Here is a 23,746-nt window from a genome sequence, read left to right on the forward strand (position 1 = left end):
GCTCAATTCCAGCCTGTCAGTTCTTCTAAGGCATCTGCTTTGAGCACGGTGAGCAGCCTTGCTCCATGGTTATTGACTGAGAGCCCTACTGTGCACACAGGTGTCTCTGCAGTCTGTCCTTCAGGCTTCTGGTTACAGGCCAGGCTTCCTGTTGGTCTGAGAGTCTTCACTGTTTGATGACCTTATAAAGTCATCTATGAGGCCAGTGGGTAGAATTCTAGGAATGGGGGGAAGTTGGTATTCATTTCCTTCATGCCCTTGAGGGCCTCAAGCTTACCATTTAAGAAACGTGAAGCCTAGGGGCCCCTTTTAGCCAGTATAACCATGGGAACGTAAGTTTCACATCTTACCGAGTCAGGATGAAGACCACCCTCCCCGGCAGCCTTGCGTCTGGACTGCGCAGTGCTATTGCTGGTCTAGCACTGCTCCAAAGAGGTTGGTGGGAAGACGGCAGGTACCGTGGAGACTCATCACATACACTGCAGTGTAGAGAAACAGCACAAGGCATCTCCAGAAACCCTGTCAGGAGCCAAACCAGCTTTTTACCCAGCAAGAAGTATGGTGAGACCCTTCCTCTCAAGAGCCAAGCGATCTTTCTGCTCCTCAGAGCTGAGGATGCTGGCTTTGCTCTTTACCTTCTGCTAGCCTCTGTCCCAGGAGGCAAACACTGTATACAAGCTGGCAGGTGGTCCCTGGATTGGCTCCCAACACCCAGCCCCAACTGAGGCCACCACTGCTCATTCCTTAGTTCCCGAGTTAGATTTAAAGACAAGAGGGAACTGGCCAGAAGTCTGTGGCGTCCTTGGGCTTCCTTCTCTCAAACCTAGGGTCTCTTAGACTTGGTGAGTTCATCGTTCCTGATGGTGTCCTATTCCATAAAGCCCTCTTACTGATGCTTAGAGGTAGGAGGCCAGGCAACCACACTCCCCATACCCTATTCCCCAGGAGGGTTCCCCCAAACCGGTGTCAACTACAACCGGACTCCAGCAGTGCCCGAGCGACAAGTCACCCACTGTGCTGAGGTCAACAGAACCACCCGACCTCAAGGATCCCACATCAACGTGGCCCAACACCCAGGCCATGTCCCACCTCTGCCCGTGTCCTGGCTGCACGTAGAGAAAAGGAACATCACCCAAAGAACAGGGAGGCCAAAACGTTTAAGTTATTAAATCAAATATACAGAGTGATTCATTTAATGTGTACATATTTACAGAAATGCACTTTCACAAGGAGGGTGGCCGGGGCCGGCAGGTGGGCAGCGGCCTGGTGCCCACGGCAAACGCTGACAGCTGGGAGGGGGTCTGTGTGAAGGCACTTGTCACAAGCTTCAATACTGCCGCCGTCCCTGGAGGGACACCGAGCAGTTGGGAAGGGCACTTCTGAAAGCACAGTTGGAGATCTCTGGAGAGTTCTGGGCAGGAGGAAGCAAGGACAGCAGGCTGGAGGGGCTAGCCGAGGCATGGGCCAGGTTTGCTTGCGGCCTTAGGCCACACCAGTGACCTCCAACCCCATTGACAACCACAGGTGCCACCAACAGCTATGGTAACCAGCATCACACGGGCCACCACGGGTCCCACTGACAGCTACAGGCCAGTCCAGCAGCCAGTGCCACTGACGGCCATGGGTGTCACTGACAGCCAAGCCACAAGCCAATAGCCACAGATGTCCCTAACAGCCACAGGTCCCACGGACATCCACAGGCCAGGCCAATTGCCACAGGTGCCACTGACAGCCACAGGTCCCACTGAGAGCTACAGCTAAGACAACAGCCACAGTCCCACTGACAGCCTCAGGCCATACTGTCAGCCACAGGTCCCACTGAGAGCCACAGGCCACACTGAAAGCCACAGATCTCACTGAGAGCCACGGCCCAGCCCACGGGTCTCATGGGCTTTTGGGCCTTGAGCTAGAGAGAAACCCAAATGAGGAATAAAAAAGAAGATTCTGTAAACAGCGACAGCCCGTGGTAACAAACATTATACGATTTGGTGAGAACACAAACACGCCCGCCCTGCTCTCCTGCCACAGTGCGTGCGGACACGGAAACCTTACAAAAATAGCAGTGATCCGAGAATACTCCGTTGTTTTCCGCCTGACAGCCACTGAATAATTTATACAAGGTTAAAGAAACGTAAAAAATAAACATTTGTTTTTTGTTTTTGGTTTTGTTTTTTACACAAAATAAAGAAACTATGCACACGGCCTTGGCCTCCTATGGTCCGGGAGGCAGCGTGGTGCTGGCAAGGGTTCTGGGTACCAGCCTGGAGGCTGGCTACTCCCTGCCAGCACAGCGCACATCCTTGGTGCTTCTGACGGCGCGGTTGTCCACTTTGGGCCCCGGAGCCCAGCAGGCTGGCCTTCCCAGGGAGCAGCTGGGGTCTTTGGTGAATTTGTGTGAGAGGAACTTCTCTGCTTCTGGAGAGTCCCCATCTCCTCGGCTCAGCTCCTCATCCTCCTCGTCCTCCCCACCAGCCCCGTGGCTGGCCGGCCCAGGCAGTGCCTCGCCTGCCCTGCGGGGCGGCGGTGTGAAGTTCTTGCACTGGTAGAGTACGTCCTTGTGGCCCCCGGTTCCCAGACCACTGCTGCCTGGCCGCTCAATGGGGTTGCGGATGGGATTGAGCGGAGCCCACTGGTTGTTGGCGCTCTCGTCCCGTGGTAGCCGGCTCCTCTCACGTTCTTTCCTGCGCTTCCGTGTCCACCACACGCAGATAACCACACAGGCAAGCCACAGCACACTGAACACGCTACACAGCACAGGTACCAACAGACCTAGAGAGAAGGAGAGGAGGAAAACATCCCATTGGTCCACACAGACTGAGCAGGGACTCTCTGGTTTCCACAATGGAGCTCGGTGGCAGCGGACACCTCATCCCTCTGAGCAATTCACACCGGTCTTGAGTCTGCGAGCCCCCACAACCCCAGCTTACCTGTGGAAGAGCCACCCATAACAACTGTTTCCACCTTGACCTCGGTGACAGCCAGCAGCAGTGAGCTGTTTCCTCTCTGGGTGATGGCAGCCACGATGGCATGGGCTGTGCTCTGGATCAGGCTGCTGTCGGGCAGGTCCCTTGCAGGGCTGAAAGACTGTGGCAGAGGATGACACTGGGGGGACGGCCCAAAGGTACCCCCCTTCCTACATCCCAGGAGCCTGTCATAGCCACTGCCCAAACTCTGATCGGGTCCTAGCCATATGTACAGAGGGCTGCCACGGGTAGAGCTGAGTCCGTGCTGTACTACACACGGCAAGGATCTGAACGGGCTTGGAGAACAAGAAATGGGAAGGTCGGTGAAGTTGGATCTTGATGTAGAGATGCGCCAACCCAGATAGATGTGGCCCGGCCCTGCCCCTCTCAAACACTTGTATCCTGTATGTGGGCTGCAGGGCTTTCTCAGTCCACTCAGCTCCCAGATTTGCACCTGACAAGCTACACCAACAAAACCAGCCACGCAACTCTATCTCTTCATGTGTGCTGGCGCCCAACCCGCGCCCAAGCAGTTTTCTCTTCTCCCCTCTCTCTGAACACTGTACGCTGCCATCACTGCATTGTCGCAGGGCTGCCTTGGTCTCCTGCCCCACCCACCCCTTTGCTAACCCCAACCCTGCCTGACCTAGGTGGTCTGCCCTCACCCTGGCTTTCATGGCTACCACTTCCGGAGGTCCTCATTTCAGAGTTCCAGAGCATCCTCTCCTACCTCCTTCCGCACGCTAGGCAGGGATCTATTCTAGACCTGATATCCGCGGCTCCAGAAGCCAGGCAAAAAGGAGTGGCTCATGCCACGTCTGAAACTGTTTCCCACCAGCCTGGTACCCATCCTGTCACCTCTGCCTGTCAATTGGTCCACCCAACTCTGTCTTTCATACCACGCAGCCAGCACTGCCTCTAAAGGACAAGCTCCGGTTACCATCACTGGGCCCTAGACCATCCTGGAGATAAACGCCAAACCCACATCCTTGTTTCTTTTCCAGTTAAGCTGCTGACCTTGGTGGTCCCTCCTGCTGCTGTCTATGTGCATACAGCTTCCCACACGGCCCCACTCAGCTGTGGAGGTGCCTGCAGGGATACCAGATCTGTCTCCTATCTCAGTTCCCTCCCAGCCCCCGACCCCGGTCTCCATCCCGCCATGTAAACGCCTCCCCTCCTCAAGTCTGCCACTGTCCTGCAAGATGCCAGAGTGTCGCACGCAGCCACTGAGGATCTAGAGGCCTTCTCAGGGCCGGTCCCCACCCCACACTCACCACAGCCACCTCCACGGCACTGGCCCCTGAGGATGCGCGGTCACAGAGCAGCAGGAGGAGGCGGTCTCGTGCCGCCGCCCTCGTGGCGGGCAGGGCTCGGATTCCAGAGCAGATGGCGCCCACGGTGGTGCCCTGGGCAGGTAAGCAACATGTTAACAGGGTCTGGGGCCAAGATCTGAGACCACTCGTCTCTCTACTGATGGGGTCAGGGGGCTCCATCCAGGAAGCAGAAGAGGGACAGTGGGAGCCTATCCTGCTCCTGACCCAGTATGTCTGTAGGCAACGGGAGGAGCTCGGAGGAAGTAGGGGTTGGCAGAATGGGCACTGTGAGGACCAAGCTCCTCTGTTCTAGGGAACAGGCAGAGGATGGGGATGGGGCACTATCAGAAACAGGGACTATCCTTTGAATGGCAATCCAAAGTAGAATGGCCCACCGTTTAGGCCCTGCCGTCTAAGCTCCTGGAACACTGGACACGTTAGCAGTCTTGACTGGACCATCCCCCCACCACCCACCTCTCTCGTTCAACAACGCCTAGGCTCAGTGCTTTCTCGTGTGAGCCCACTGGTGGCCATCTATCTGGACATCCATGGGCTTCCGGACTAATGTGAGCTGAGCCATGAGTAGACTATTATCATTCTAGGGGTAAGCGTGGGGATCCTGGGACCACAAACCTGAGGCACTTGGTCACGGTTAAAGTGCAGTGTGAGGCGAGCACAGTTGTTGTCCAAATGAGTGGTCCGTGGCAGACAGGGGGTGCTGGGGGGCAGAGGATCCTCTGCTGTACACTCCCCCCAGTTCTCACAGGGGGGCTGCAGACACTGACCCATGGCCTTCTCCCGGCACTGCTGCCCTGGTGGGCACTGGGCACTCAGAGCACTGGGCTGAGGGGACAGCAGACAAGGCTTCCAACCACACCACACCTGGAAGAGACACACCCAGGAGACACATGTGGATGGGAGGCACAGACAGGCACAGGCAGCCCAGAGAGACAAGGCATGAATGAGTCGGTAAGTTTCAAGCCAGTGTCTCTACCACCCAGGGGCCCGCTCTAGGGAGGCCAGCAAAACTCTACTCCAGAAAGGACTTTCTGTCAAAATAGAAAGAGCTAGGCAGAACTTAGGAGTTCACCAAGAAGAGAGGTAGGCCCAAGACCTCCCAGCTCATCCCCTAAGATGGCCCTCAGGAGTGGGCAGCCTTATTAACCTACACCCCGCACCCTGCACCAGCCTCTTGGTAGCTGAGTGAGCCTACAGGTTCAGATTACTCAGGGTCAGAGTGCAAGAGGGGGCGGAGGAGGGGCTGACCCCACCTTGCTGCAGTCCCGGTGGCCATCCAGGCAGCGGCAGCTGTTGCAGTCTTCTACCCAGGAACTCCCATGTGGGAAGGACACGCCCCGGGACCAGCAGGGCCTCGTGAATATGACCACTGTGGTGAGAAGGAGGAGGTTCAGCATAGTATCCAAGCGAGGGAGGGTGGGTCTGGTGCGTGCCCTGGCCACGGTCACAGGCAGCCTACCTTCCTGGCATCTGGGGCCGGAACGTCCTGGTGGGCAGCTGCAGCGGTACCCATTGATCTCATCTACACACGTGGCTCCGTAGGCACAGGGTGAGGACTGGCACTCATCGATGTCTGCAAAAAGAGCGGCTGCGTTCTCAGGGGTGCGCACCCCACACGGGGACCAGGGTGTTGGCGAGGCAGGGGGCTGGAAGGTTGTACCTCAGACCAACCAACTGACCAACCCACAGCTACCTAGGCTGCCACTCTCTCTGCCAGCCTGAAGCCTTCTAACCCTCAGGTCCTCACCCTCCTCCACTGCCTCTGTGCTCCACTCTCTCTGAGGTGGCCGCACCCACAGAGGCATCCCAGCAGTCAGAGTGAGCGGGAACATTCCACCCTGCAGCCCATCTCCCTCTTCCCAAGATGCAACTGGCTCTTCAGGAAGGAACTAGGCGCCCACAGGATGCAGACATGAGAATGAAATGGGAAGCAAGAGAGGGCTGTGGCCACATCATCTATCGGGACATGGGTGTTTATGTTCCCCAGCTCTTGACACTGGGGTTGTCAGGAGGGGGGGCCCTAGACAAATCCCCCAATCCCAACCCCTTCTATCCACCTAGGCTGCTTACTGATACGGCAGTCAGGACCCGCAAAGCCAGGTGCACACTCGCAGCGGAACCAGTTGACGCCATCCACACAGATGCCTCCGTTGTAGCTGCAAGGGAGAGGGTGGCCATAAGGGGTCCCCCATGATGGGCCCTGCCCCCCACCAGCCTCCTGGGCCGCCACTCACCAGGGCAGAGGGTTGCAGTCATTGGTGTCTGGATTTAAGGGGAAAGACAGGGCGGTTATTTCAGTACACATTTGCCCAGCACACCTCTGCAGCAGATCTTTGTGTCTGGGGTTCATGGGTAGATACTATCCTGTCCATACCAGCCTGGCACAGCCAGTGGGATGGCTCAGGAAGGCTCAGGACCCCAAGGCAGGCCACCAGGAGTGGGAACTATAGTTGGAATGGGACCTGTGTCTTAGCAGGAGCCCCAGGCTGCAGAGTGATGGCTCAGGGGAGGTAGAAGGACATATGCAGCTCCTGCACAGGGGCTGAATTAGAAAACAGCAGGGCAGGTCTCAAGAGTATGGATGTGTGAGGTGGGCAGGGGGAGGGGTTGGTCTTCCAGGAAGTCGGAAGAAGTGAAGTTAAGCAGAACCCACAGGCCTCCCCCACCTGAAGCCCCTCCAGCTCACTGTGTGTGCAGGTGCGGCCCTCCCAGCCATCCCGGCAGATGCAGGAGAAAGAGTCTCCACTGCCCACACAGGTGCCTCCATTCACACAGGGATTGGGCACGCAGCTGCTGTTCTTGGCTGCAAGGAGGGAGAAAGGACTTCTTGTGATGCCTGGGTCGACCCCAACATGGCTGGAGGGAGGCAGCCAGCCCAGGCAGGGTGCTCACCGATCGTGCAGGTGCTGCCCTTCCAGCCTGGGGGGCACGCGCAGCGGAAGGTGTCGCCGCTGTCATAGCATGTGCCACCGTTGCTGCAGGTGTAGGCGTCACACTGGAACTCGCCTGCAAGCACACAGCCGCTCAGCGGGCAGGCCATATTGACCACAGCAGGGTCCTGGCAAGCGGCCCCTCTGCTCGTTTGCAGAAACCCCGGGCACTTACGTGAGTGGCAGGTCTTGCCCTTCCAGCCATCATCGCAGACACAGTAGAAGTCATTGACCAGGTCATAGCAGCGGCCGCGGCTGTGGCAGGGGTCGGGGAGGCAGTCGTTGGGATCTGGGGGGAGGACGCCGGTCAGCGGGGGTCACCGGCGCTGGGGAGGGCTTCACGGAGAAGAGCGAGAGCTGGGCCCAAGCACATGGGAGCCTGGGATTCCACCCCATGACTTCAGGCCCATGCAGGCAGTGCTGAGTAGGACACAGGGGGTAGAGCCAGGCCTTAGCCAGGGGCAGTCCAGGTAAGGCAGGGGTGCAGACTCACTGATGTCACAGAGCTCTCCTTCCCAGCCACTGGGGCAGAAGCAGCGGAAGGAGTCCACTTCATCAATGCACGTGCCCCCGTTGCGGCAGGGCTGACCCATGCAGTCGTCGATGTCTGCAGGAGAGGTCAGGTGAGCTGTCCCCGTGGCTGGCCAGCTTGCCCCACCCCGCCCGCTCTGCGCACCACTCACTCTCATGGCAGTAGGTGCCCGTGAAGCCGCTGTCACAGATGCAGGAGAAGTTTCCCCCAGGCAGGCTGACACAGTGCCCGTGAGGACCGCACACGCCGGAGGGCGCAGCACCATGCGCCCTGGACCCTGCCTCGAACCCACAGCCATCGATCACTGTGGGGAAGAGATGGACAGGGATCAGACCCATCTCCACCCAGGTTCCCACCCGGCCTGAAGGGCTGCATCCCGCACCTCTACAGGCCCCACCAGGGCATGTCTCCCTGGGCACAGAGCAGTTCTTGCCGCCAAAGTCTTCTGGGCAGGCGCAGTAGTAGTCATCCTCAAGGTTGTAGCAGCGAGCACCGTTGAGGCAGGGGTTTGGTTCGCAGAGATCCACGTCCACCTGCAGATAAAGGGTGTCCCGCTCCTGATAAAGGCACTGTTCAGCATAGACAACCAGGCCTCTGGGCCTCAGACCCAGCGGTGCTGAGCTGAGCTTGAAGCTCCCGCCCGCCCGAGAATGCCCGAGCACCATCAGCTGGACGGAAACACCTGTGGGCCACCAGCCCCCTCCTGCCGCCCTCGCCTCCACAGCAGCAAAGCTTCCTCTGCCTCCCACAGACAGCATCCGGTCTTGGCTCCTCCTGTCGGCAGGAAGGCCAGCTTCTGACCCCCATGTTGCCAGGCCGCCTTCAGAGCCAAGAGAGGTCCTTTCTACAGCCAGTACCACCATGCCCCGTGGACCTGAAGCCAGGCCTGGGCCATGGGCCGCTAAGAAGCCTGTGAGTCCAGAGTAAAACCATGTATAGCTCAGGGCATGGGTGGTCACCCAACAGGGGTCAGGGGTAGCAGCCGTGAGGAAAGTCACCTGTTTCTTCCCAGGCCCACCCTTGACCCGTGATGGCCCCACGCCATCAAATACGTGATTCTGCCTTTGGGGAGAGGGTCTTCTTGCAGGCTTCCCCCGTGGAAGGGGGTGAAGCATAAAAGATTGTCCAGACAAAGGGATGAGCCGGACTTTGGTGATACTGTGAGCACCCTCCCAGACAGGCTTCGGAGTACAGAGTGGGCAACACTCCCAGCACACCGTGAGGTGGCTCCCACCAAAGCCCCTCTAGGTTACTACCTCACAGAGCGGACCAGAGAGGCCCCGTGGGCAGTGGCAGCGGAAGCCATCCACCAGGTCCTCACAGATGCCACCCCGACGGCAGGGGCTGCTGGCACACTTGTAGTACTCTAGTTCGCAGTGACGACCTCCGAAGCCCCGTGGGCATACGCACTGGTACCCATTTACCAGGTCCTAGGCATGTGGACAGGTGGGTGGGTGAGCGGGCCTCATACAACCCTCCCTGATCCCTTCCAGCCACCCTCCACCCTCCCAGATTTGGCAGGACACGGGGCAGCCTCCTCACCTTGCAGGTGCCCCCATGCTGACACTGCCCATGGCAATCGTTGATATCTAGAGACAGAAGGGCACGTGGGCAGGGTCAGGGGGGCCCTCTGTGTTCCCCAGCCCCACCCACCTGCGCCGCTGCCCACCCATACTGACTGATGTGGCAGTTGGCGCCCTTCCAGCCCGGGAGGCAATCACAGTAATAGCCGCCAATCAGGTTTTTGCAAGAAAAAGCATTAAGGCACGGTTTCCCTTCACACTCATTGGCGTCTGTGAATGAGACAAGGGGAGCTGTGGGGCTCCGGCCCCACTCACCCACTGTGACCTGCACCTGGCACCCGCAGCCCCAGTAGTGCCAGCAGTAGCAGACGCATGCACAGCACACAGCCCATGCACAGATGGCCCCCGGGGAGCCCTTACCCAGCTGGCAGGTAGCCCCCACCCACTGCTCCGGGCAGATGCACTCGAAGCCGTCCACCTGATCCACGCAGGTGCCACCCGCCGCACACGGATTAGAGGCACACTCATCGATGTCTGCAGGGGTGGGGAGAGAGAGACAGTTGCGGCCAGCAAATGGGAGGGCGAAGTCAATGGCGTGGGGTGTGGTCAGTGAGAGTAAAGGGACGCAGTACACGGGGGTCTCAGTGTGCAGGGAGGCACAGTCCCATGTAAAGAACCAACTGTTGTTTGGCCACGGTGTCTGTCTGCCGTGCATTCAACCACACCCCCAAGTGCTGCCCACTCCTACCTTGTGAAGCCCCCAGACACTCACCAAGCGCACAGGTGGGTCCACTCCATCCCGACGGACAGTGGCATTCAAAGCCAGACAGCACTTCGTGGCAAGAGCCCCCGTTGGCACACGGGTTGGAGGCGCAGGCGTGCTCAGCTGCAGAACCAGAGCACGGGTACAGTGATACCCCACAGGACTCAAGCACTCCTCCCCAAGCCCACGAGACCCAGAGTTCACTGGGGTACAGCCCACTGTACCCCAATGAAAACCAGGCTCAGCCAGGCTCCACGAGAAACAGCATTCCAACGTACCCCGTTCGCAGTTCTTGCCCAAGTAGCCATCTGGGCAGGCGCAGAGGTATTGGTCAGGCTCGGCGTTGATACAGGTGCCTCCATTGACACAGGGGTGGTGGCTGCCACAGTAGTTCAGGTCTGGGCACAAAGGCAGGGCTCTCAGGGATGGGCCTGGCTTCAGGGCTCAAGGCCTGGCCCTGCCCACTGCCCACCATCTACCTTTGTCACAGAGCAGGCCACCCCAGTTGGTCTCACAGTCACAGTGCCAGGGCTCCACACAGCTGCCATGCACGCAGCCAGGGTAGGGGACACATTCATCACAGAACTTGCCCTGCCAGCCATAGCTGCACCTGGAGAATGGAGCAACAGCTATCAGCTGGGCAGATGAGGAAGGGATATGGGAGGCAGGCACACGAGTGCAGGCCACCCCTATTGGGTCTTGGCCCTAGAGAGCAGCTCTAAACCAAGCAGGGGTTACGGGCCGGTGGCCGGCCTCAGTCACGGGCATTCCCGGCCACTGGCTGAGATGGTCTGCCCAGCTGTCCCGTCACTCCCCCCTGAGCTATTCTAGGACTCAGCTCTGAGCCAGGCCCCACCAGCAGGCGCCTGGAAGGAAGGCCCAGCCGGGGGAGGCCCAGGGGTATAGTGCCAGGTCCTGCTCACCAGGTGCTGCTGGGGCCACAGCAGCAACCGGGATCTAAGAAGAATGAGAAGGATGAAGAGGCATCAGGAGAGATCCAAGGGCTCTGTGACCTTGGGTGCTGCCCATACCCTAACTGCTATTCAAGGGCAGACAGAGGTTCCTCTGACTCCTTGTAATGTCCGACCCAGGGAGGGCCACGCTGAGTGCAGCTGAGCCCAAAATGTAGACTCAAATGAAGATCTTGTCAGAAGCCATAATCTTAAGACCTGGCTCTGACCACACTGTGGATTAGTGTCCCCTCCGGGGAGTCCCTCAGGATATAGGTAAGTGGCCAACACAGAGCCAGCAGGTGAAGAGTACAGGGCTCCATCCAGTAAGGCTGCCCTCTGGGCCCTGGACAAGACTCTGGGGGCCCCTTCCTTAAAGGCTAAGGTCCTGCGGGGCAGGAATGACGTGCAGGCCGCGTCACTTCCACGCTGACACCCGACACAGGAGTTATTTTTATAGAAGGAAAAACCACAGCCCTTCCTGAGCTACCCTGGAGCCACGCACACAAGCAGTCATCAGCCCGGCTCACCCAGGCTCACATAGGGAAACTGAGGCTGGCCCCAGGATCCAGCCCAGAATGTCCAAGGCAGGTCCCACGGTTGGTCTCCCCGCTCTCCTTGGGAGTCTTCTCTCCAGGTGATATGGGGAGGTTGAGGGCAGAGCAGGCTGTGACTAGCCCTGGATCGTCCACCAGGGAACACCAAGGCTTTGAGCCCAGACCCCGTTGAGTCCCAAGGGCAGGTTCTCCACCCTGGGCGGGGCCACCCCACACCAGACCCCACCTTGTGGCTTTCCTGCCAGCCATTCCAGGGCCTGGGGAGGGTGGCAGGAAAGCGAAGCCATCTCCGCAAAAGCATCCGGTCGGGGAGGGGCGACCTCTGATGAAACCTGAGCTCTTGACAGCAGGAGGTCACTTGGCCTCACCCTCTGGCCCACCGCCCCTTACCCCTGCTCCCTTCCCCGTGCTCCTGCCTGTGTGCTACCCACACACAGCCTTCCTGCATGGTGGGGAAGTTGACTCATCATCTTTCATCTCCCTCCAGGACCAACCACACGGGGATGCTGATACAGACTCAAGATGATACACCTTGGGCTCTGGTGTGGGGTTAAGGGTAGGCTCCTGTGTTTCTCCCCATGCCCAGCTCCAGCACACTGCTCAGAGCCAGGCTGTAAAAGACTACCCCCGGGGCAGAGAGCTATCCACATGGACAGTTTCCGCTGCCTATCCTGCCCTCATTTCCCACCTTGGATGTGGCTCCTGGTATAAGAAGCTGGTCCATCCTGAGCCAGGTGCCCCTCATACTCGCTGCCTTGAGTCCTCCTAAGCCTTGCCTGAAACCACACCGTGTGCACGCGGCATTGGGGACTTCTCCCCTGCACATCCATTTCATTCTGCCCAGCAACCAGCCCAGCAGCTGAGCGCATCACCATCCGGGCCAATGCCACCATAGCCCCCAGCCCACCTCAATTCCCCACTCCCTGGCTATCTCCTTTAGACCAAAAAGTACACGTGCCTTGTTGTCCTCATCAGAAGAGATCCAAGGGGTGTACCCATGGCTTAGAGGGCACCTGGGGACAGTGAGAACCAGGATGGCAGAAGGGCCTCACAGGCCTACAGCTGTGGCTCCACCAGCCTGAGAAGCCCATCTTCATCCCTTTTCCTACACCCTCCAACCCCGCAGGGCGGCCTCCCCAATGCACACACCTCAGAGTGTAGAACCTTTGCTTCTCTCTCTCCTCTACCCCACTAACTTGACCTCACCACCTCCATAATACTTCCGGAGCCCCAATGGCTTCCACTCTGCTCTAGGCTGCAGGACCCCCTCTAGGCTCCTTACCAGTCTGTCTGCGGGCCTCCAAGTGCTACAGGCAAAAACATTCCCAGCCCCCCTTCTCCACCTGACCTCTGCCACATTCTGTGTTGCCTTAAGGCCAGGTCCATCCAAACCACCCTGTTTTGTACGCACTGGCCTGCCTCTCCCACAGCCATCCCTACCTCAGCCACCACCGCTCCACAGTTTAGTAGCTCAAGCTAACAGGCTTGCAAGGTACTGCTTGACCGCACCCTCTCACTCCTATATCAAACTCATCATCAAATCCCTGCTCCTGAGAATGTCTGCGGGTCCAGCCCGCCCCGCCACCCCACTGACACATCACTCTCCTTTTGCAGCCTCCCATATACCTTGCTCCTCACTGCCACACTGTGTGGATCTCCTCAGCCTCTCTTGATAGGGCCCCTCTTCCCCCTGGGCCTCTCTCTGCAGAATCATGCCAGTCTCTGCCACTAGCACGCCACCTTGACTTGCTACTGTGCTCGCCTGGGCAGCGGACTCCTCACATTTATGTAGCATTCATGCAAACATGCACACATGCACACCACATACACTCACCACCCACCCACACACACAAACACACACACACACTCATGAACACTTGTATATGCACAAACACTTGTGTACAAATGCAAAACATGTGTGCACACGTGCATGCACATACATATGCACAAACACATGTGCACACACTTGTACGAGCACATGCATGCATGCGCATGCACGCGCACACACGCCTGCATGCGCACACACACGTGTACAAATGCATGCACACACACATCACTTACACGCCACATACATACAGCCCCTTAACCTCTGCCTCTTAGTGATGTGACAACCTAGGGCTACCCTCCCTTGTCCTATGGAGAAAATGCCACTGGACACACCACATGCTCAGGACAGTACTGCCCCCTTCACCATGGAAAGGGCAGGGCTCCATTCCAGCTCTATAGCCTCTGACTCCCTGTGTGGTGGGCAGCTGGCATGAAGAGGCACATACTCCATGGCCTGGGAAAGGCCACAGGGTGCCCCAGCTGCTGCGGGCTCAGCAGCAGCTCAGGTGAAGGAGAGAAGGGCAGGCGTGGTGCTCACCTGCACTCCCCAGGCACAGTGCATCCCCCGTGGAGCAAATTACATCCTTGTTTACACACGGCTGGAACAGAGGGGCAGAGAGAGGCACAGCTGCAGCCAGCCATGCTAGCCCTGCCATGTGCCCGTTCCCATCCCACCCCGGGACACAGACCCCTCACCTTCTTTGCACTCCTTGCCCATCCAGCCATCCATGCAGGCCTTGTTGCCGTACTGGTCACAGGTGTAGTGGCCGAAGAAGTCGTTCCGGGGCCGGCAGAACTTGTTGCAGGTGGCACTGTAGTAGTTCTCGTCACAGCGCACTCGGATCTGCAGCTCCAGGTGTGCCACGTGGCCGCTGAAGTGCAGGCTCTTCCAGCGGTCCTCAGGGTTGATCATGCCAGCATGGGACACCCGCTCAATCAGCAGCTCCTCTTTGGGAGCAGCCGAGTTAGCCAGCAGCAGCGGCTACCCGGCAGTCCCCCAGGAATGCCACACAGACCCTACCAGGCAGCCTCAGGGACAACAGGGTGGCCGGGCACAGGAAGGCTGCCACCCCTGCAGGAGCCAGGGGCAGAGGGACACAGTCCAGGCCCCCACGAGAAGGCTGGGCAGAAGCTCTAACCAGGACCCTGTAAGCTAGCACTCCCGTCCCACTCTCACAGAGATAGGGTCAGGAGGGCTGTCCGCCCTAAGCTTCCTTCCACACTCACGGGCACCACACCAGCCCTGGGTCACCTTTCTCTCCTCCTTCCTGTTCTGCCGCTGGCTCCCAGAAGCACCCTACTGATCCACCCTAAGACAAAATTCTGGGACCCTAGGTCGGACTTTCCACAGCTGGGCCTCCTGCTGCACGGAAGCAGGCTGTCCAGCACCAGCCGCTGCTGTCTGAGGTTTTCTATGGCGGCTGCTCCTACAGTCCTCCTGCTCCACGTTTTCCTCCTACAGCCCTAGCTGGGCACTCAGTGCCTTGGGCTAGACCTCTGCCAGTGGGCTTTGTACTTTTTGTTAAGACCCCTGATTGCCTTCCTTGGACCTTGGCTGACCCCTACTCTGAGCTTCCTGCTCTCCCTGTTTGCCTATCCTTGGCGACATCACTGGACCTGGGTTTCATCCTGATCATTGTGCATTGCTCTAGAAGGTCTCAAGGGTTACATGTGATCATAACCTTGGGTCTACTCTAGCAGCCACTCCGTGCCTCTACCTTAGCCCCTCAAGCTGCCTACTTCAGCCTCTCTGTCCTGATGCACTCAGCACCCTCTTTGTTGGCCTTTGTTTTGGCCTTGCAAACTCTTGTCTGCACGGCAGCCAGGACAATACATCCCCAGGAAGAGGCTCCCTACTCCAGGAGCCTGCTTGACCTGCGCCCAGCCTTACTGACTGCTTCATCCCCCAATCACAAGAACTCTACCCTGATCCTCCAATATTCACTTTGATCTTGTCTCTGGGCCTTTGTACTCTACTCTGCTCGAGGAGCTTCCCCATTTGTCCATAGAAAACCTCCACCTCTCCACTAAAAGGCTGAGATGATCCCCCGGCCACATACACAGACCACACACAGAACAGCCAGCTTTGAAGCGGTGACCCTCAAGCTTCATGCTCTAATGTTCTAAGACAGAGAAAACATCACAAAGCCAGAGAGCGGCTTGAGGGTGTCCCATTCCCCGGGGTCACCAACATGGGCCTCAAAATTGTGCCCTGAAGACACCAGGAGAGAAGGAGCAAAGCCACAGGTGTGGAGAGCTCCTTTTGTTGGAATAAGACCTTCTAGCCTTTTGAGTCTTTGCTCCCTAGCAGACAGAGGGCCATGAAGCTGGTCACAAGCACTCTGGCCCAGGGGACCAGAAACTCTTGCTGGCAGTCTCCCCCCACCCAGCCGCTTCCCCCAGTACAGGGCATACTCACCATCTGGTGTGGTGTCATTGTCCCAATCCCAGGCCTCCACGATGAGGGTGAAAGAACGCTGCAGATGCAGAGGGGAGCTGGTCAGGTGCCTGAGGCTCCCTCCCACCTGCTGCTATACAGGATGGGGGCAGGGAGCAGGACCCTGGCCATTTTGACTCTGGGCTGCTCAGGCCTAGCAGAGAACTCCTGTCCCGAGGTTCTGCGGTACCCTCCCATCCCCATCCACTGGCCTAGCTCCTCTACAGACCCCGCAGATTATCCCTGGCTGCACCTCTCTGGAAGCTTTGGCTCCTTGCTCTTGGGGTCCCCAAGGCCCAGTTCAGCTCCACCCTGTGCAAGCTCCTGAAGTCAGCAAAGGGTGAAGGGAGGGAGGGGCTCAGGCATCTGTGGGCAGAGCACTTCCATTGGGAATATATCCCTGCACTTCCCTGAGGTCTGAGCTGGAGTTGAAAAATCACATGGTGCTATACGCTTTAAGCCCACTTGAGAGGGAGGTCCCCTGGCTACACGGCAGTCACTCTACCAGTCTCGTGGAGGGGCTACCCAACAGAAACAACAACAGAGACTACACAGTCAGTCTCATTACTGTCACCCCAGGGCAAGGGTTAGGAAGGTCTCTTGCTGTACAGGTGGGGGATACTGAGGCTCAAGAGGCGTCGTGCTGGGCACAGCCTCAGTCCATAATCATGGCTGGCCTTCACCATCTGTCCCTCCTGCCCCAGGCTATGGTGATGAGTACTGCTGTGATCCGTTACCTTGGCAACAGAAGACTGCCCTTGTGAGAAGGTAGTCTGAGCCCACCCTGACCTTAGGCACCCCTTCCTCTGCAGCTTGCCTATGTTGAGGAAACCTCGTGCTTTCCTAAATGGTTGAGAGTCACTGGCCATTCCTCAGCCCTCAGAACCCTCCCCTCCCCAAGACTCACTGGAGCCCCATCTAACCTGGGCTAAGCTCTAGGCTGGCTTTCTAGAACTTATTCCCTACTCAGCCAGTCATAGCCAGCCTCACAGGGCCTCTGTGTTAGAAGACTCTGTCCTTCCCCTATCTGTTGGCACCTCAGCACGAACACTCTCACCTCCTACTCTGGTACCTCCTCTAAGCGTCTGTCATCAGACATAAGGCCTGTGCCATGTGAACAAGGCCAAAAGCAGGGGTTGGGGATTTAGCTCAGTGGTAGAGCGCTTGCTAGCAAGCGCAAGGCCCTGGGTTCGGTCCCCAGCTCTGAAAAAAAAAAAAAAAGAAAAAAAAAAAAAAAAAAACAAGGCCAAAAGCAGAGAGCCACTGGACCCCTGCTTCCAAGAAGCCACTACCAGGTTCCTTAATACCATCTGAGTCCTCCTTAAATCCTCTTCCCTGTTCCCATTTCCCATTCCCACCCTAACCTGCTCCTTTCCCTGGTTTCTCAGCAAGCCTCCTAGCCCTATGCACAGAAGCCGTAAGGAATCCCTACTGGGCTCTCCTCTTCTGACTGGCTGCAGGCTCTCCAGGGCTCTCTACACGCCGCCCTAACCACCTGGAAAGCCATCCTCAGGGCCTCTGTTTGGCCAAGGCTAGCTCCCTGGAGATAAACGGGGTCCTCAGTCTCTTCCCAGGCCTTCCCTGCCCCTTCAGTCCTTTACCCGCCTACTCATTAGAGTGCAGAGCAGAGTTCAGACTGCCTACAGCCCCTGTACCAACAGATGGAGGCAGAGAAAGTGAGGGACAGGCCCAGGTCATAGAGCCCCAGGAGAAATAGGCCATAGCCCGAGGGAGGAAGAGGAGCGATAAGAGGAGGAAGAGAGAGGTGGAAGAGGAGGAAAAAGAGGAAGACAGAAGAAGAGGAGGAACAGAGAGGAAGACAGAAGAAGAGGAGGAACAGAGAGGAAGAAGAGGAAAAAGAGGGGGAAGAGGAAGAGGAAGAAGAGGATGAAAAGGATGAGGAAGAAGAAGAGAAAGAAGAGGAGGAGGAGGAAGAAGAGAAAGAAGAGGAGAGGGGCTGGGGATTTAGCTCAGTGGTAGAGCGCTTACCTAGGAAGCACAAGGCCCTGGGTTGGGTCCCCAGCTCCGAAAAAAAGAACCAAAAAAAAAAAAAAAAAAAAAAAGAAGAGGAGAGGAGGAGGAGGAAGAGGAGGAGGAAGAAGGGGAGGAGGCAGGGCCAAGAGAGCAAAGAATGTGGAACAGAGAGGGCCATAGCACAGGGTTCCAGAGACCTCACTGGATCCCATCAGAACAAGTGGGCAGTAAGATTTGAGGCCATCTGGTTTTACACTCGCTCAGCTGTTGCATAGGAGCAAGGAGCTGATATGCTGTGGTCAGAGGACAAGGCCAGACTGGGCCTGAGATCACTGCCATTGCTGCTGCTGCTGCTGCTGCTATGGGCCAAGCCCACCAGCTAGGTTCAGAGGCAACAGCCACAGGGCAGGCGTAAGATTCCCTGCACACACCTGCGCTTCGGATGATCCAGGGAACACTCCCAGGGAACCCACGCCAGACACACAGGTAGGGTTACCAGCACCTCAGCCTGAGCCCAGGGCTCCGGTTACCTGCTCCCGAGGGGATGTGGCCCGCCCGCCGCCCGAGAGGGCCTGTCGCCCGCCAGCTGGGCTCCCTACACCTGGATGGCAGGAAGTCATCCAGAGAGAACCTGAGCCAGCAGGCAGGCAGCACCTGTGGCTTCACCCCACCTGCCGCAGTGGCCCCCCAGCTCCTCCCTTCCCCCAGCTTCCAGTCCCACATCCCTTACTACAAATGGCTGTGTGCATCCCTGCCTGGGAACCCAAATCCTACCAACTGACAGAAGGATAAAGGCGACTGGACTGGGCTGGAAACCTGTAGGATCTTGGGGCTCTTGAGTGGGTGGGGGGGCTGGGAAGACTGGAGGACTGTGGGAGAGACAGAGAGCTACCACCTGCCTGGGCTCACCAGAAAGCAGTCAGAAAATCCTGGTCCCTCCTCCTAGGGCAGCCCTCCTGGGTCACCTGCCTGACAGCTTCTGGAGTTCTATACAGTAGAGCCTCTTCCCAAAGGACACACCCCCAGCCAAGTCCATCACTGCTCAAACGTCAAGTCTAACTGTAATCCCCTCGCCCAGTGCTTGCATAGAGCTAAAGGGACAGCAGACAAACACAGGAAAGGCAGACTGAGGGCCAGGTGTGCCACTTGGCCCTGTGGCCAGGGTACTCAGTGGCCCGGCCTCAGGTACAAGGCTTGTTCTGCTCTGGCTGGCTGTCTTGGCTCCTGAGAGAGCTCAACGCTTGCTGCCAATGTACAGAGCTGTAAGCACAGACACATTTCCTGAAACCAGAGCTTTGAAGAGGCCTAGGCCTCTGTTACCTTTGTCACCCAAGCGATAACCCACCCTCTTAGGCTCTGGGTCTCTGGAGCACGGGAAGAGACAGTAGGCCAACCCATGCCTGAGCTTGGACAGGTGCACCCCACATCCGAGACCAGCCAAGGCCTAGCCTAGGTGCCCTGGGTCACCCGCTGCTGGTTCCCAGGCTCCTGCTGTGAGGGAATCAGCCAGCCTGGGATCAGGATGGATATGGGACACCCAGCTCAGGATGGGGTGTATGGACAGGGACTACTAGTTCAGGCCTCGGTCTGCTAATAATGATTCCTTCTGGGTTTGGGGGTGATTACGGTCCCTTACTTTCTTGCTGCCAATGTCCTCTAGCCTGAACTCTGGCCTGGCTCCCCAGAATCTCCTGGTGGCCCAGCTCATTTCCCATTCCAACCCACACGTACAGCAGTCACCCCTCGCCCGTTACACTGCAGCTGCTTCTTCCATTCACTCCTGTGGGCCAGGGACTTAGGCCCAGTCCACTTCTATGTCTGAATCCTCCACTGGCCAGGTTAGCACTTTCTGCCTCATGGAGCCCCCCACGTTGCTGGCTACGGAAAGTCTTACCAGGCCTCATGCTACGTGGCCTTGATCAAGACACCCAACCTGTAAGGGAGATGGACCGTCAGGTACAGAACAAGGGAGCACCTGCCCCTAGGTGCAACCAAGGAGGACTCTTGGTCCTATGGGGAAGGTGTGAGAGGCACGTGCCTTAGTGTGGGCTATGCTGAAGAGGCCATTGTCCTTCCCAGTCCCAAAAGGCACAGAGGGCAGGGTGGTCCTTCGGTGTACACGAAAGGCACACATTCTAGAATAGCCCACCTTGGTCAGGTAGGGTCGGGCCCTTTGTCTGTGCTCCTAGATCTGTTCCAGCACCCGCGGCCGCCACTACCTACGACCACCTTCAGCCCTCTGTCCTACTGACCCCCTTGCCCTGCCTCCTTCCTCAAGCATACACATGGCTGCGTGCTAGACAGCCAGTAGGGGGAGAGGAAGCACAAAGCTACATTGGGGACTTCAGGAGAGGGCAGACTGGGCAGCCTCAGCTAGCTTCAGGAGCCCCAGTGTAAAAGGCACTGTCTCTGTCTCAGGGAAGGGCTGCCAGGTTTGACTCTTCCTGCCTCAGAAACCAGGGCCGCCTCAGACCCACTTCCCTCCCACTCACGACCCCAGAAGCACCACGGAGCCCACACTCTACTGTGCCACCAGTCTTCCGGCTCTGACAGTGCATAATCATCGGCCTGTCCCCAAGGAAGCAGACTGGAGCAGGGCTGCACCCTGGGCTCAAAAGGCAAGCCGGTCCAGGCAGGCCTGCAGGTGAGACCTCTTCTCCTTTGGCAGCCTATCCCTAGCACAGCCCTCTAGACGGGCCAGCAACCACCTTGCTCCTCATTTAGCCAACGGGGACCTCCCGAGTATGCCAGCCACCAGACCCCAAAGGAAAGCTTCCGCTCTTCTCAGAACTCTCCACCAACCACCTGCTCAACCCACAGAGCTCAAGCATGCGTGCTGAACGTGGCCTCCCCGCTGCTAGGTATAGGCAGGCACCAGAGCCGCTCCAGGGAAAACATACATCTCCTGAGGCCATCTGCAACATGCACAACTGATGGGGGTTGCTGCGGATTTCCACATCGAAGAATCCACTCAAAGAGGCTCTGAGACACACGCGAAGCCACAGCTACCTCGGTGCAGGCATAGCTGTGAGAAGGCTGTGCCTGCTTGCCTTCCACACTGACCAGTCTTTCCACAGGGCCCTCCACCAACCCCAAGGAACCCAAGTCCCAGCTGGTTCTTGCTGTCCCCGGGTACCAAATGCTCCAGTGGGCACCTGGATTCCAAATGTACCCTGGCCTATGGGACAGAGACGAACTTGTGGCAAATCAAGCAGTATGGCCGCAGGGCTGTTGCCAAAGAGCGGAAATACCAAGGTATTGGCATCACGGCACCAGCTCCGTGCCTGGCAGCCAGGTCATGCGGCAAGACGGGAGAAGGGGAACCAGGACTGCCCCCCCAAACACAAGATACCCTTCAACCTCCAAACTGGTATCCAGGCTAGAAACCTGCCTGCTCCTGAGGCATCTGAGGAAGGCAGATGGGAACAGAAAGTTAAAATGTCCCCAAGACCAAGTACCAAGACACGAAGGAAGGCAAGGGCCTGTCCCATCCCGTTCCACACCAACCGGCTGGCCAGCGGGGCAAAGAGCCACGAGGGACACGCGTTGGCCCGCCACATTCCTCCAGGCCCTCCCTGCCCCCACACCCACTGCTGCCAACTCGAGCAGAAAACACATCCTCAGGTAGCGATTTGGAGCCACGCTGGCTTGGGCCCAAGTGCAGATGACAGGCTGTCGGCCCTGCTCAGACCTGCCTGCTGTGCTGCTGTGGGGGCGAGGGGGGCAGGGCCAATAGTAACTGCCTAGGGCCCCTCCCATGCCTGCCCCTGCCTTTTTCCAGCTCAAGGGTAAACTTCCTATCACAAGCCCCCAGGGTCCAGGATACCTGGCTAGGCAAGGGGACCCTACATATGGGGCAGGAGCCTAGGGGAGAGATACCGATGGAGGCACAGGCTGGGTGGCCTCAAAAGAGAGCTGTCCAGAGCTCAGAGCAAGAGCAGAGCAGGGCAAACCTGCCCATCCATGCCTGGCACCCAACGGAAGTCTCTTTCCGGACCAAGGCACCAGGTAGACCCACTCCCATGGCTCTTCGTAGGTGGACCAACCCCACGCAAATCAGTTAGGGAAGCTCTTGGGTCATTGCCTGATACCCCACTCTACTCCCTAGTCCCAGGCCTCCAGAGCCACCCTTACCAGCTGCTTTTAACCGTATTCACATTCACGTCTGCGCCTACCTAATTTCACACCTGCAGACAATCAGATATGGGTACCATCCGGGTCCAGGAAGTGAATAAAAGCAAGGCTCCCTGCTCCCAGGCCTTTCCACCATAGGCACCGGACCTGTCTCTCCCAAAGCTGGATCCCCACCACCTTTCTTCCTAGCATGCCCAGGCTTGGGTTCCTGCCTGACCTGACCACCCCTAAACAGACAGGATGCTTCCCAATTCCAGAAACTAACAAGCAAAATAAAACATCCGCAAACAGCGGTGCCACAGAGGGTTACGACTGGGAGCCTTGTTAGTGTCTCTTCCCTTTCGGAGGGGGGGGGGTCTTTCCATCTATAGCAGCTTCTGCCAACACACACAATCAGGCCATCCCTGCGCAGGTCCCAGGCGCCTGTCCGTGCCCCCGGGCATCCAGGAAACTGCAGGGCAGGAGCAGGCTGGCCGCGGGCCCGGACGGCTCCGCCAGGGCCTGCCCCGGACCAGCCCCAGCACGCGCAGCGCACATGCCTGCACAGCCTGCCGGGCCGCAGGCGCCTCACACCTCCCCACGCATTGACACGCGCAGGACGACGTAGGCACACTCCGAGGGCCGCCGTGCACGCGGACCTTGGCCACCCCACCCCGTCGCGACCCCAAGCCTATCGGGCCCCCGGGAACCCCGCGCGCCCACGTGGCCAGGCGCGAACCTGGTCGCCAGAGCACGCGCCCCAGGCCCGCCCGCGGCGCGGCGCCCCCTGCCGGCCCCGCCCCGTCTGGGCGCGCGCGGCCCGCACCCGCGCGGCCGCAGGTGCTGAAGGGACCGCGGCGGGCGCCGAGGCGCGTAGGGAAGCTGAGTGCGGGGGAGGGGCGCACGTACCGGCCAGGCGAACTGAAAGGGAATGACGACGAGGCCCGGGTCCTGGTGGCCGCCGGTCCGAGACCGCGCGCGCGCTCGGTCTCCCGCAGCGCCCGCCGGCGGCAGGTAGAAGGAGTTGCCACCCAGCACGGGCGTGGCGCCGTAGCCGTAGCTGCAGGGCCCCGTGGGCGTCACCTTGGCCTGGTACTCCTTAAGGCACACGCGCACGTACGTGTCGCACTCGTCGCGGCCGCAGCCCCCCGCGCGCGTCGTCCGGCCGTCGCCGTCACAGCAGGCGCCGCTCAGCAGCTCCCCGTTCACGTTCCGCAGCGCGCTCAGCTGCAGCTCGAAATAGCCCATGGGCCGCGTCGCCTAAAAATAAGGCAGCTCAGAGTGCAGGGAGGCGCGGGCCGGGGTCGCCGACTCCACCCCGCCCCCACCCTCGCGCCGTTCCTAAGGCTCCGGACCGCGGCCGCTTGTGCGCCGCCTGGCCCGGAGGAGCGGCCCGGCCCGGTGCGCCCCGTCCGCGCCCGTCGCCGCCGCGCGCCCCGCTCACCTGCACGCATAGAACCAGCAGCAGCAGCAGCCGCCGAGGCAGGCGTCCCCAGCCGCGTGCCCGCATCGCCGCCTCGACCCCGCCCGCGGCCCCGCCGCCGCCGCCCGCGCCCGCTATAGCCGCCGCGCCGGCCTCCAGCGCCCGCCCGCCCTCCGAGCCCGGCGGCGCACAGGCGGCGGCGGCCGCACAGGCGGCGCGGGCGGGGTCGAGCAGTGCGCGCGGGCTGCGCGGCGGGCGTGCAGGGGAGGCGGCGGCTCCGGCTTACTGCAGCCGCTCTCCGGCGGCCGGCCCGGCTCCCACCCGGCGGCGGCGGCGGCGGCGGCGACGGCGGCGGCGGGTCCTGGCCTCGGCTCTGCGCGCCCGCGCTCCCGGCACCGCAGCCAACAAGTTCGGGACGAGACT

The 23,746-nt window shown here is 59.1% G+C and overlaps 1 protein-coding gene across 5 annotated transcripts; it reads right to left on the reverse strand.

Annotated features, from left to right (window-relative positions):
* Window positions 1-1,140: 1,140 nt before the first annotated feature.
* On the reverse strand, window positions 1,141-23,746 carry Jag2 (jagged canonical Notch ligand 2). 5 transcript variants are annotated; one of them, NM_001414899.1, is made up of 26 exons: window positions 23,345-23,746; window positions 22,810-23,160; window positions 15,796-15,853; window positions 14,073-14,324; window positions 13,915-13,975; window positions 10,522-10,652; window positions 10,321-10,440; window positions 10,052-10,165; window positions 9,700-9,813; window positions 9,436-9,549; window positions 9,299-9,345; window positions 9,013-9,186; window positions 8,139-8,289; window positions 7,908-8,060; window positions 7,718-7,831; window positions 7,400-7,513; window positions 7,187-7,300; window positions 6,981-7,097; window positions 6,529-6,556; window positions 6,365-6,450; window positions 5,754-5,867; window positions 5,548-5,663; window positions 4,910-5,158; window positions 4,238-4,369; window positions 2,928-3,084; window positions 1,141-2,769 (listed from the first exon to the last, which is right to left on the reverse strand). In NM_001414899.1, exons 1-26 carry the CDS (start codon window positions 23,408-23,410, stop codon window positions 2,273-2,275), a joined length of 3,744 nt encoding a protein of 1,247 aa, NP_001401828.1. In that variant the 5' UTR covers window positions 23,411-23,746; the 3' UTR covers window positions 1,141-2,272. The 5 variants fall into 5 exon arrangements, with proteins under 5 accessions (NP_001401828.1, NP_001362232.1, XP_063117643.1 ...); XM_063261573.1 differs by having other exon boundaries at window positions 1,157-2,769; window positions 8,154-8,289; window positions 23,345-23,541; NM_001375303.2 differs by lacking the exon at window positions 23,345-23,746 and having other exon boundaries at window positions 22,810-23,344.

Source organism: Rattus norvegicus, chromosome 6, assembly GCF_036323735.1.
Source record: "Rattus norvegicus strain BN/NHsdMcwi chromosome 6, GRCr8, whole genome shotgun sequence".
Taxonomy (NCBI): Eukaryota; Metazoa; Chordata; class Mammalia; order Rodentia; family Muridae; genus Rattus; species Rattus norvegicus.